Consider the following 12500-nt stretch of genomic DNA (forward strand, 5'->3'; position numbering starts at 1 on the left):
CACAGAACGAGGAGAAGCGTAAAAAATGGAACTTTGACTTCAGCACCGGACGACCGGACGAGAACGGATCGTACAAATGGGAGCGCGTTGCTAACCCGCTTACCGTATCGCCTAGTTCGGCGATGGTGACACTAACCCGGGCGGCACACACGTTCTCGGCCGGACGACGAAGGGGACCGATGGTGGATGAGCAGGAGCCCCTTCCGATGGAAAATCTGATGGATGAGCGAGCAGAAAAGGCTAACCTCGAGCAGGGTGATGTGTCGCCGGTCGTGCCGGAAGTGCCGGAAGCGATTCGAACATATCCGAATCTGCGCAGCACCTCAACCGCCACCGTGACCTCCGCCACGATCGAGGCACTGCCCACCACACCGCCATCATCTCCTACCACCATCAGCAGAAGCAGCAACTCGTCATCATCGTCGTCGTCGTCGTCGTCTTCGTCGCGTGTCACTAGATCTCGTCAAATGAAGATGACCGGTAAGTGTAACTGGATCATAGTAGCCATTTGGGGCGTTCTATAATGATCGCATTGAAACACACAAGACTTCGATATGTTGACCATATCATTAGAATGGACAAAGATGTGAAGGAGCGATGGTATCGACATTGATTCCAAAAGAATCGGGACGACAATATGCAGGAAAATCCTCCGGCTAATGTCGAGCGAATCGGTCATCAATCGTTAAAAGAAGGATCATTATTTGTATTCGCTTCTGAAACAGATTATCCGCACAGGAACACCGAGGGCGTACAAATAATTAACTCGCTCGGGGTGTCATGTCTTGGTTTTCTCATCTTCGATCACAATTAGCACACTTCTCCTGCATCGGGGGCGGGTGCGATATTGAAATCTTCGCGTGGGCTAACGTTTGATCTTTTGCGTCAGCCACACAATCCGAGCAATCTGGCGTGCAAAACGTGCGATTTTTTACTAATTAGCGCTGATGCCATTTTAAGGTTTTTGACGCGATCACGCGGAACGAACGCGGCGGGATTTGGATGTGTGATCAAGTGACACCACCACCGATCGGCCAATTAATTTTCTCTCCCGCTTATATGGAGCGCCAGTTTTGATCCATTGCCGTGAAACGATTAATGGCTCCCCATTTATTAATACTGAACCAAGAAGACCCATAGCTCTCTCAGCTGGTCCCTCGCCCTATCCTATCATCCGGAAACTTTCTTCTCAAAGACAACAGGGGTCGCCTCATCGCGACCCCGGTCGTGGGATGAAGGAGACGACGACGATTACGATGAACGATGCGTAACCGTCGATAATTAAAAATCCTCCAACCCACGGACCGAAGGGCACACGGCATGGCATACGCTAAAGATACCATGTTCTAGCCGTTAGCAGCAAAGAAGAACATTGTGGTCGTCGGGCGTGTGTGTAGTGTGGCCGAGCATGAAGCATTTCTTTCCGCTGTTAGGATCTTAATAACTGCTCCAACACACATCCACTATCCCTCACCCTCTTCGTACTGATTCGTCGACACGATTCTTAATATCTCCCTCGATCGTTGGCCCCGCATCACTGGCGTTGTTGCTGCTGCTGCTGCTGTGTTTCGTTCTATCTTGGGCGGTGTGCATGCTCGGTGCTTTATGGTTCGTCGCGTTTTCCAACGGTTTTTTTGTTGTTGCTGCTGCTCCGCTGCCTTATTCTCTGTAGAACAAAAAGGCCACACTTTGCCGGGTCTTTATGTTGTCCTATCTCCCGCTTCACTGTGCCGAGGGTGCAGCAGCTGTATATGAGGACCTATTTTCCATATTACACCCTCGTTTTCATGGTAGTTCAAAGAGGGTGTTCCTGGCGATCGAAAGGGATAGAGATAGTAACGATGAATATGAAGCATTCGTTTCCTTCGGTTTCGCCGAGTGCAGCGAAGGGTTGAGAACAACGCCTCACAAAGCGTGTCGAATGATGATCTTCCCGTGCTCTCTAGCAAGATCCTCGCGGCATTGTTTCTTGTCCGCGTGATTCGTCTGTCGATGCCCCTTCCTCTATCAGTAATTGTTTCGCTTTTGAGGTTGTACGGGGTAATATTGATGTTTTTAATTGAACGCATTCCGCGCGAGCAGCACAATCTAGCGCTCGTCTCGCGGGGTTGGCTTGGCCTTTGATGCACCGGTCGTAACCCGTTCGTCACGCTGAATAGAAATGCGTCTGATTCACTGCGTCTGCTACGGCTGGCGTACGCGGCGGTTATGCGGTTGCGGGTATAATTATCCAATTGCCTCAGGGGTCACGGGTTAAGTTCTCGATGCCGGGTGCGGCTGGCCGGGTAGCGCACTCGGTGAGCCGTGCTCAATTTGCTCATTATTCGCGACACACACATGAGCCCCCAAAATGTAAGGGGGGAGGCCTTTCAGCTAAAAGCTACAGCTGCAGAGACAACGAACCGTTCACCGGTAGCGCACTTCCGTTTGCAGGCACAAAATAACGAGATTTAAATATTGGGTCGCGGCACGCTGGACCAAAACCACAAGCTACGGTGCGCGGTTTGCCATACGGAATCGGCTGCAAGTCCACGCGACGGCGATGGCGCAGTTAGCTTAAAATAATTTTTGTTGTACAATTTATTGCTTCCGTCAGCAAACGCGAGCTCTTGGGGTGGCAGTTCCCCCCAGCACATGTCCCAGGTGTGTGTGTGTGTGTGAGTGTGCGCGTGCAATGTTATGATTTTTTATGCCGGCGACAGATACCAATTTATGCGAAAATGTGGGCCACACAAGACATATTGCAGCAAAAACATTAAAGTGACCACAACGAATGCGCTTTGAGTTTGTATGTCTGTTTTCGAGGAAAAGGAGGTCATCCGGAACGACTTCTTTGCCTGTTCGAGAATGTCTCAATATTTGTTTTTAAAGATTTCAAACCATTTCGCACACTTTCGGTCAATTAAGGGACCTTGAGCAACAGCAGCAGCACCAGTAGCAACCGAGGGTCATCCTTGGGTCGGTTTGGAGTGATAATTTGCCTGCCTTCTTTGTGTACACTCATTTCCCTTTTTGTTGCTGTTGATGTAAAAAGCAAGTCCCTTGCCTTCTCCATTACATCTTCATCTTCAGCGGCCCGGAGCGGAAAGGACGGAGAAAGGAGTCTCAGTCCCTCTGTTCGACTGTTGGAAATCGATATCCACTCCTGGTGAGCAACAGGAAGGAGCTACCTCCGTCTGCTGCAGGCTCGAGGAGAAGGCGAAGGGAGATAATTGCACGATCGGCAGGCAGCAGGAACATGGTCCTAGCCCAGCAGGAGGGAGTTTGTTTGCGTTTTGTTTGCTCGGTGCATGATGCCGTCATCGTGGCCCTTCTGTAACCGGTGGAAAAAAGCCTCAAAAGTCCGACCTGCAACTGGATTCCGTGGTTCCAAATCCTACCACAGTGTGAGCGAGGGTGCGTGTGCGAATTACGGTTTCCGGTGATTGTGCTGCGGCGTTCTAAACCGCGCAGCACAAGCAGCAGCAGGAGGGCAGTGCGTTTTGATTTGTGGCGCAAAGTCAAACCTTCGTGGCCATTGTTGCTGTCAGGGTATAATTACCGTTTTCGAAGCAATATAAATGCCTTCTATTGGGTGCGTTTTTCGAGAAACGCAATCTCTGTTGTTCAGAAGCGGGTTCAGACAGACGAAGAAAAATCCGCTCCGCGTTCGTTTTCCATTGGCTCTTTTGGGGTGACTGTTATTCGTCGGTTTTAAAAGACCATTGGAGTCTGGAGCCACCGGGTCTTTTTCCCCGTACAACAATGCACTGTTGTACGGGGACCATAATTAATTTTCATACAAATCATCTGTTGTGTTCTCTCGATCAATCCCTCTTCTTTGCTTCTTCTCGATCACCGCGCACTCTGTCTGCTCACAGGCGCGCACGCATGCATCGCGCATTCATAATATCGAGGTCAACCATCCATCCGGTGGCCCGGTCTTACGGGACAAACAATCACCGAATGATCATTTCCTCTCTTATGCTACCGGCGATCATGCCGGACCCGCAGCACACACCTGGTCACTCTGCAGAGATGAAAGCTACGGGCCCCTCGTTGCCTCCTACCCCAGGGGCTCAATTTCTTATCGATTGTGGTGCGCAAAATTATTATATTATGTACCGTTGCGTTCGAGCGTATGTTTACGCCAAGCAATGGCTGCAGCAGCAGCAGCAGCAGCAGCAGCAGCAGCAGCAGTAACGCGATGCAGCGGAACCACCGAGGAAAAGGGCTCAATTGATAAAGGAGAAAGAAAAAAATACTGTAAACGCCTCGGTACAGACAAATGGTGCCCTCGAGGGGGTACCTTTTTTAACGATCTTTCTCTCGAGAAGCACGATCACCGGGGCCCCCGGATCGCTACATCAGCTACCGAATTTCGCAACAACAAACCGCCAGTTGGTTTGCGATCGTGCAGGCAGGAAGGCAAGAATGAAGGAGACAAGGCATCACACCCCGGGCTTCCTGCCGGATCGGTAGCTCCGCGAGACGGGCGCGCGTGCGTACGTACGTGTCGTGGCTGTGTCCCCGGCACTTTTGTCCCGTATCGCTGGCGAAAGTTTCCAAATTGTAGCCCTTTCGTGCGGTCGTCGTCGCTGTCCGTTTTGGTGGGTTTTTGTTTTGCTCAATTTTGTACTCGATCCTCGTCTTTTACGCCGTGCTGCTGGGACTTGGATCGCTGCTGAGGCTCGGGTCGGCTCGGTGGGGATGATAATCTCCGCGTGGTGTTGAGGGAGGGAGGAAAGTACAGTAATAAGCGTCGTATCCCTATCGTGTATCTCCTGCTTTTGTGTGCTTCAGCATCATCATCTTGCACTTTCTTCGAACGTGTTGCGAAGAGAGGGCTCGATGCTGTTGTGCAATTTCATCTTATGCTGCGTACCGGTTGGAACTGAAATTACCACGAGACGTGTTGTTCATTTGCTTGGTGTGCCTCTTGGTGTGCCTCCTGTATCTGTTTTGCGCACCGTTCCCCGTCGTGCGTTGTTTGCGACCTGTTTTCTGACGTTCGGTCTTTTTGGCGAACCTCTTTTACGTTTGGTGGAACTTGGTTTTTTGGTGCTGTGTTAGCTTCCGCCTCTTCGTCTCTCTGCTTTGTTGTTTACATCGTAAAATGACTCGACCAACGACCCGGAGGAAGAAACGGAATGAAAATACAACCTGAACTGGAGCCGGTTCCGTGTTGCTACTATGAGACCACTCCACTCACTCGGTCAGGTGAATCTTCTTCGTCTCTTCGGAAACACGGATTTCATCATCTCGATGAAACAAGATCGATCCTGCGTCGATCCGTGGTTTGGCTGACGAAACCATCGTAAACACGTTTCAGACTCCAACCAACCAACATGATCTTCCCCTTTTAATGCGATCGTATGGTGCCAAGAAGACGGCGACGATCGCGAACAAGCTACGACTTGTGCAAACCTGTCGTCGGCGGTCGGAGTTCGCTCTGGCACACCGCTGCGTTCGTCATCAAATCGCGTGTGATGCACCACGTTTTGGTATTGCAACGGAGATGAAGATCTCAGTTGTCACGAGAGGTCTATCTATCTGCTATCAGCGCGCCTCGCCACGCTCGCCAGTTGTAGTCCAACTGTCTGCTCCGGTTCTCCTTGATATAGACCAGATTCTTATCTTATCGCAAGCCCCCAGCGTACCGTGATGGATTTCATGCTGGTGTCTGGGTAAACATCATCACAACCATTCTAATAACCTCCTCGAGCGGTCAGCACGCCATTCACATTTGTAAAATGAATCACTACTGTCTTCCCTCCGGCAAAAGACTAAATGAGAGCGATTCAAGATTCCTTCCGCCGTTGTTTGCACAGAGAAAGTATTGATGGCTATAACAGGAAATTAAATACCGGACTCATATCAGTTGCATCATATCGAGAACCAGCACAAAGGCGTTACATTCACTCCTCGATCTTACATGTGCGCAGCATGGTGTGTCCATGGAAGCAACAGCAGATGGATTTCTTTCAATGGCTAGACATGAGTTGCAGGCGTCTGAACATCTGCTGCTTGTTTTGCTGCTGCTGTTGCTGCTGCTGCTGTGTTGTCCGCCTTCACTATTACGGAGCAACAAGCTTGATGTTTGATTTGTCGTCTACTTTATTTGCCTCTTTTCCTCGCCGTGGTCGTCGTCGTTGAGTCTTATCACTTCGGGTAGCTCGGCGTAGGGTACATGCATCGTCATCATAATCGCCTTCTTCGACAATGCTTAACACTATAAACCCCCCGCAACACACACACACACACACACCTACTAGAGCCCGCTGCTCATAGGATTGTCTTTTTGGCGCCAAAAGATCGCGACCACGTGACGATGCTGCGCGATGTTAGAAGTTGTAGCGCCGTGGCGCAAGTAGTTGTCCTTGAGATTCCATTAGCGGTGTGCGTGTCTGCGTGCTTGCGTGCCTGTGTAGCGCTCTTGGACCCTGAACGAGGGCCTAATGTTGGCTAAAGTTGGTGTTTGGCATGGAATTGCGTAATGTTGTGTTCCGCTATCGTAAGCGGATACGCCATTTATGCCACATTTAGACGATGATGTTTCTCCTGCTGGCATATCATTAGAAGCAGGCTGTCTTTCGGTTGTTACAGGTTGCCTTCGCTCGAGTGGTCTCTGCCGTTTTGCCCTACTCCGCTTACCTTCCTTCAATCCAAAAATTCTTACCACCAAACTCGAGAGAAGTCGATCTCAGTCGAGGTTGTGTCAGGTAATCGGGGCACAAGTCGGCACCGGCAGCAGATGTCTCTCAATTTCCTACCTTTCCTGAATTCGGGGGGGAAAGCGCAGAAAATAAGTAAGAAAGCGGAATCGGCACGCGGTGGTTACCCTGACGCCAGATGTGTCCTGCCTTTTTAGCAATCCTGCGCTTCGCTCTTTGAACCTTCTTTTATGAACCACGAGGTCGCCAGAGTCACGTGCCTTTGGGTTGCGGCCTTTCAGATCTGGTTTGTGCCCTTGTATGCTCGCAGATGTGAACCTCACGGTGGCCTCGTTGAGTTGCGGGATTCCGAGAGAGGTGATAGATTCGGTGGTTCCGCTACATTTTTATAAATGTTCCGGGTTCACGGTCGGCAGAGTGGGTGCATAAATTTAAATCAACAATTAACCATGCATCGCCCTTCCGGGGTGTGTTGTAGGTCCGTTGTTTTCCAGTTTTACTATTAAACTGAATCCACATAATGTTCAACGGGAACGCGCGTCATCTGGTTGTCGCGCCAGGCGAAAAGGACACGTGCCTAAGCCGATCGCCGCCAGCCGAGTGATCATATCGTGCATTACTGCTGCTGCTGCTGCTGCTGCTGCTGTTGCTGCTACGTCTCGTGGTATCTGTGGCCGTCGATCATCATGTGGTTTATCTGTCCCTCGTCTGTAGTAAAATGAATAAAAGATGAGCATTGGCAGCGGTGTGTGCAATGTGGTGCATCGAACTTAAAGTATGCTAAAACCGCAGTACGACAGGCTGACCGGCTTTGACCGAGCAACCGAAACGGTAACGATCAGCAGCCCCTAGCGTTTGAAAATCGCGGAACAGGAAATGCATCAGCGAAACATCTGTTTCACATTTCGGCGATTGTGATGGGCAGAAAGGGGAATTAAATTGTGCTATCCGTTCGTTCATTCGTCCGTTGTTTCATTCCTAGGCAAAATCGAATTCGTAACGGTCACTTCATATGGATGACGGTCACTCGAGAATGAAAGCATTCGCTTCACATCCCAACGAGCGTATTGTTTGATTCTAGAAATATACGATATTAATGACCGGGTCCTGCTTTTTGCCAAACTGATCCTTAACGATCGGTTGAAGTAGCGTAAACTGTGTGCTAATCAGTGGCCAACCAAAAAGGAAGAAAGTTCTAATGCGCATGAATCATTGCACGGCAGGATGCAAAAGGAAGAGGAGAACCCTTGTTGACGTGTGTGGCTTGAAGAGATACAAACATTCCAACCGCAATTCCTCAATTCCTTTTCATTTTATCTCCCATTCCCGGGGCGAAAGAGCACAAAACATACCGTGCCTACTGTTGGTTCGTAAAGCGATGTGTGATGAAGATGATGGCGATGGCGTGACTAATTCTCTTTCTCCCTCATTTTCTCAAAAGTGGACAAACAGTACCCGAATGCCCGATCCTCGGACAGCGTTTTGTTTCCCTTTTAAGCGATGCTTTCTAAGCCAGACAGATCTGGCTTTCGCTACGCACCGTTATCTGACGACGAATGGAAATCCGTCTCATGTAGCGCGGCGAATTGTTTATTGAGAGAGTGAGAGTACTGCTGTATGTCCATGTTACGATGAATGGTGTGGTCAATGCTCTGTCCTCTCGGTGCAGTTGGCCTGACTGCGATAAGAAGAACGCTGCGGGAACGCGACATGCCGCCCTGTTGCCTGATACGTAAGCTGTTGTTGTTTGTAGCGCGCACCGTTGGTGATCTTTCGGTTGACCTCGGCTTGTTTCTGTGTTCGCTCTCTAGTCTCGTACCTCAGGCCAGGTCATGATAGGCTCTCGGTGCTCAGATTAATCCCAATAAAACGATTCTCTTTTTTCCCCCTATATAGAACCCTCTGATTAACCTTCCACCTTTGCTTTTCTTCTTTTCTCTTTTTAGACTTCCTTAAAGAACGCAAGCGTCCCTCGACTGGCGCTTCGGTTGGTCGTACCCAAGTCAAGAAGGTGCGCGTGTTGGCGACGATGTCCTCAAACGGTGCCGATCCCAAGAAAGCCATCACTTCGCCTGTAACCCGCAGCCACTCGGTGCCATCTACATCCTCCGGCTAGTTCCGGCTAGACAGACCACATCATTCGGACCACACTCCTCTACACGGCTTTGACTCGATAGAGAGAGGGAGAGAGAGAGTGTTATGAAGGATGCTAGCTAGTTCTAAATTAATCCCTAGACACGTTAAGGACACCCGCTCGCCAACCTGCCCGCGCGGGTTGTTTTTTTTTTGTAACAACGTATTTTATTTTCGAAAAACCTTCACGTACTCTCGATCTCGACTACATTTTCTAGTTGAGGTAGTGTTAAAGTAGTTACCTGCTGCTGTTGCTGTTTATTTTTGATTTTTTTTTACACAAAGACATCCCCCCCCTCTCTCTTTTTATGAGTTTCGACACAAATGTTTCGGCCAATTTCCATTCTCCCACTGAAAAGAAAAACCCGATAACGCGTACCCAAATACAGGCGCCACAGGCGTGTAAATCACAACAAGGCAGGGCACAGGCGTGTAAATCACAACAAGGATGTGCATCCACATCCTTAATCGGTGTGTTAACCGTGTGTTGCACCCTGTTGTACGGGTGCGCTTTAAATATATTTAAACGGGCCGGCACAGGCGCCATAGTCTTTTGCTTTTGCTAACGTTTTTACAACTTGTACATCGGGCCAAAGCGGAACGGCAAATTATTACTATTATTATTTTCTACTTTTGTAAATTATCCTTTATTTTTCTACAATTTTTTACCTTCTAAGTAAGGTACATAGCGTACGATCGTTAAGTAATATATGATTAGTGATAGTAGGACGATACGGATTTTTGCGACTTTAAGGTACGATCGATGAATTGTATGGAAATTCGCATTCGGGGGCACACACATTGGTTAAAGCGAATGATTGAAATACATATTTTCTCTAACCATTAGGAGAACGACCAGGTTGCTCCTATTGCTTACAGAAAGTTCCGGCACCATAGCAACGGGCCTAGCATAATCCCAACATCGGTAGCGTGCGCATAAAGTGAGAGAAAGCGAGAGTAATGAGGGAAGCAGAATGTTCTTGCGTAAGCCCCTGCTAGTGCCTGTGAGAGGCTGTGCAAAAGAGAGCATCCTTTTGTTGTAGCTATGAGCTGTGAGTTAGTAATGCGGGAAATCCTTTTCCAACCAAATCCACGTCACTCGATCCTCTGTTAAGTGAGTGAGTTGTGTTTTTGGTGGCTTAAACGATTTCATTGTGTGACGTCGTACATGCATAGATCATAGGCCAGTAGGGCAACAGCTTCTTCATCTTTTTCTTCGCTGATCCAGCGCCATGGATAAGGAACGTTATCGCATGCCGAGCGATGGTTTCCAGCCACAGCACCAGGATACGATCTCATTCAACGGCTAATGCACAGTCGGTCGCGAAATCGTGACGGAGGGATTGTTGGTGGATTGTGCAATAGTTGTATTAGCATTAGTGTATCTATTCATCAAATCACTTCGCTTCACCGCTTTTTACCTTCCTCTAAATAATTTTCTTATTTCTTACGAATGCGTGCGATTCTTCATTCTGCGGCTCATAATTTGTATAGGGCGATTACGGCGCGAATATAGAAACTAAGAAGGGTTCGTTCGTTAGCGTAGAGACGGTAGTTGTGCCAAACGATACTCGATATAAGCGAAGCAATGGGAAAGGAACGCGAAGTACAAAACACTATGAGATCATCTTCCTGGGATAAAAAGGAGTCTTACTTGAGCAAGTAGTAGAAGGGAAGCAACCCGCGTTTGTTAACGTGAATTTAATCAAACTAGCTTGCTATCCTCCTGTTACTTCACATCGTGAGGTGTTCTTTTACCGGATCAAAATTCCCGTTACGATCAATCGAGCAATAAGAACCCGAAATAAGATACCTTATCAAACGCAAGCCGATTAAATCATTTAAGCGGTAAAGTAACTTTCCTACCTTGTTGATCTTCGACTTTTCGGGCAATGTGTTTGCATATGAGCTGACAATTGCGTTCGATTAGATTGAGTGTCGAAATGTTCCCACCCTGTAGTAATAACGTTAACGATAGTGGTAACAGTAGCAGTAGTAATTGCATAGATTATCCTGCAAGGATAAGATTATCATCGCTACGCTTGATCACCTCGTTCTTTTCGCAGTGACGAAGTGAAGTGGCGATGCGGTTGGAATCTTCTTTCGCTGCATCAACTAAGGTGTACATAGTGCTGCGAAAATTTTTGGATCTCTCGTACATTAGGTGTTACACTTTTGCTCCTTATTGTAGGTCACTCTATGATTAAGCCAGATGCGGCAAGGAAAACGGGGATATGGGATAAAGAGAGAGAGAAAATTAAGGAAAACCAGAAAATCCAGCACTATCGAGTCCAAAACAAGCAAACAAGCTATCATAACCAGTAGGAACAGTAGGATCCAGCAGGCCCAAAATTCTGTTTAAAGTCGAAAAAAAACGACAACCAATTCAGAGAAGAGAGAAAGAGAGGGATAGAATCGAAGATTTCGATTCGAGTTGAATGTTTCGATTCTCACCCTTCTCCCGTTTTTAATTCCCTGTAATAGAATCAAACCAGATTAACACTATACTTCCGCTCCTGAAAATGTACTAAAATAAAGTTCAAATGCATGAATATATATACCAACAATCAAAAGGTTTTCGCGTACGTTCTTTCCACAATTCGAAATGAAAGCACCGTTACGAACTCTCGAGGTTTGCGATGATCCTCTCGAAAAGGATCGCCATTTTTTTTAGTTGTTTTTCCAAATGAATCACAATACAACAACAGATAATGTTTCGTTCCTTCGTTAAGTAAAAAGATCACTCACATTCACCCTCTTCTCCCTGTGTCCTTTTAGGGGAGGAGTGCAAAGATTAAGAAATGGACGCCGCGAATGGCGGCGGAATTACAACCAGCCGCTCTTCGGTTGCCGCTTGATGGTGGCCACATCCTCCACTTTGCGGTACGGTCGCAGACACGTCGGTGATGAAGCGGCCCGGGCAACATCAGCCGAAGCATCGCCAGCGCCACTGACTATCAGCGATTCCTTGCTACCAGCCGAACCACCAGCAGCAGAACCTGACGCTGCTGTATTGGCGTTCGTATCGGTCATCAGTTCCGTTTGGATGATAATAGGAATGAGCGGCGGAGAGGACACCGTTGGTGGCGGTAATGGTGGTGTCGGCGATGGTGGACGTGGAGCGGCGACCTTTGCTTTCGGCACCGGCAATGGAGTGGCCGGTGTAGTGCTAAGGGTTGGAATGACTGGGAGTGTCTGCGATTCTTCCTTCGTCGGTGGTGGTGGCAGCATGCCCTGGCCGGGTTGTGGTTTTACCGCAACGGGCCGTGCCACGGAAATATCCTCCGGGGAGGATGCCGAGCCGGACGATACCGGTGCCGGAGCCTTCCGTTTAATCACCTTGGGTGGTGAGTTGACACCGGACACCAATGGATCAGGATCGTCACTGTGCACTACGGTGCCGCTAGAGGACGATGCGACCGGTGGTGGTGAGGATGGAAGTGGCGGTGGAATGGACTCACCTTCTACCTCCTCGTGACTCTCCTTCGAGTCGGAACGCTGTGACTTCTTCACCAGCTGTGACTCGGTGCGAGTAATGTGGATCATCGGTGGTGGTGGTGATTGGATCGGAGTGTCGGCTTGCGGCGGAGGGGACATGATCGTTGGAGGTGATCGTACGCCAAGCTTGGAATTACGCTTCTCCGGGGCAGGCGTACCGTCCGGTGAAGGGGATTTGCTACCAGCGATCGAAGCAAGCTTTGGTGTGTGAATACC

At 48.8% G+C, this 12500-nt stretch overlaps 2 protein-coding genes across 5 annotated transcripts in view; one reads left to right on the forward strand and one right to left on the reverse strand.

Moving 5' to 3' along the window:
• Positions 1-11348, forward strand: part of LOC125954048 (cyclin-dependent kinase inhibitor 1B-like) — a 12557-nt gene extending 1209 nt beyond the window's left edge. The window contains exons 2-3 of the mRNA XM_049684029.1: positions 1-480; positions 8600-11348. The exon at positions 1-480 is cut by the window's left edge and continues 23 nt beyond it. Of these exons, the coding sequence (XP_049539986.1) occupies positions 1-480; positions 8600-8769 (650 nt within the window). The 3' untranslated portion in view covers positions 8770-11348. The remainder of the gene's footprint in view (positions 481-8599) is intronic.
• A 65-nt stretch (positions 11349-11413) lies between these two features.
• LOC125954041 (transient-receptor-potential-like protein) overlaps positions 11414-12500 on the reverse strand; it is a 5644-nt gene continuing 4557 nt past the window's right edge. For all 4 annotated transcript variants that reach the window (XM_049683995.1, XM_049683994.1, XM_049683993.1 and 1 more), the window contains exon 8: positions 11414-12500. This exon is cut by the window's right edge and continues 677 nt beyond it. In XM_049683995.1, coding sequence (XP_049539952.1) covers positions 11613-12500 — 888 coding nt within the window. In that variant the 3' untranslated portion in view covers positions 11414-11612.

This window comes from Anopheles darlingi, chromosome 3 (assembly GCF_943734745.1).
Source record: "Anopheles darlingi chromosome 3, idAnoDarlMG_H_01, whole genome shotgun sequence".
NCBI classification, from domain to species: Eukaryota; Metazoa; Arthropoda; class Insecta; order Diptera; family Culicidae; genus Anopheles; species Anopheles darlingi.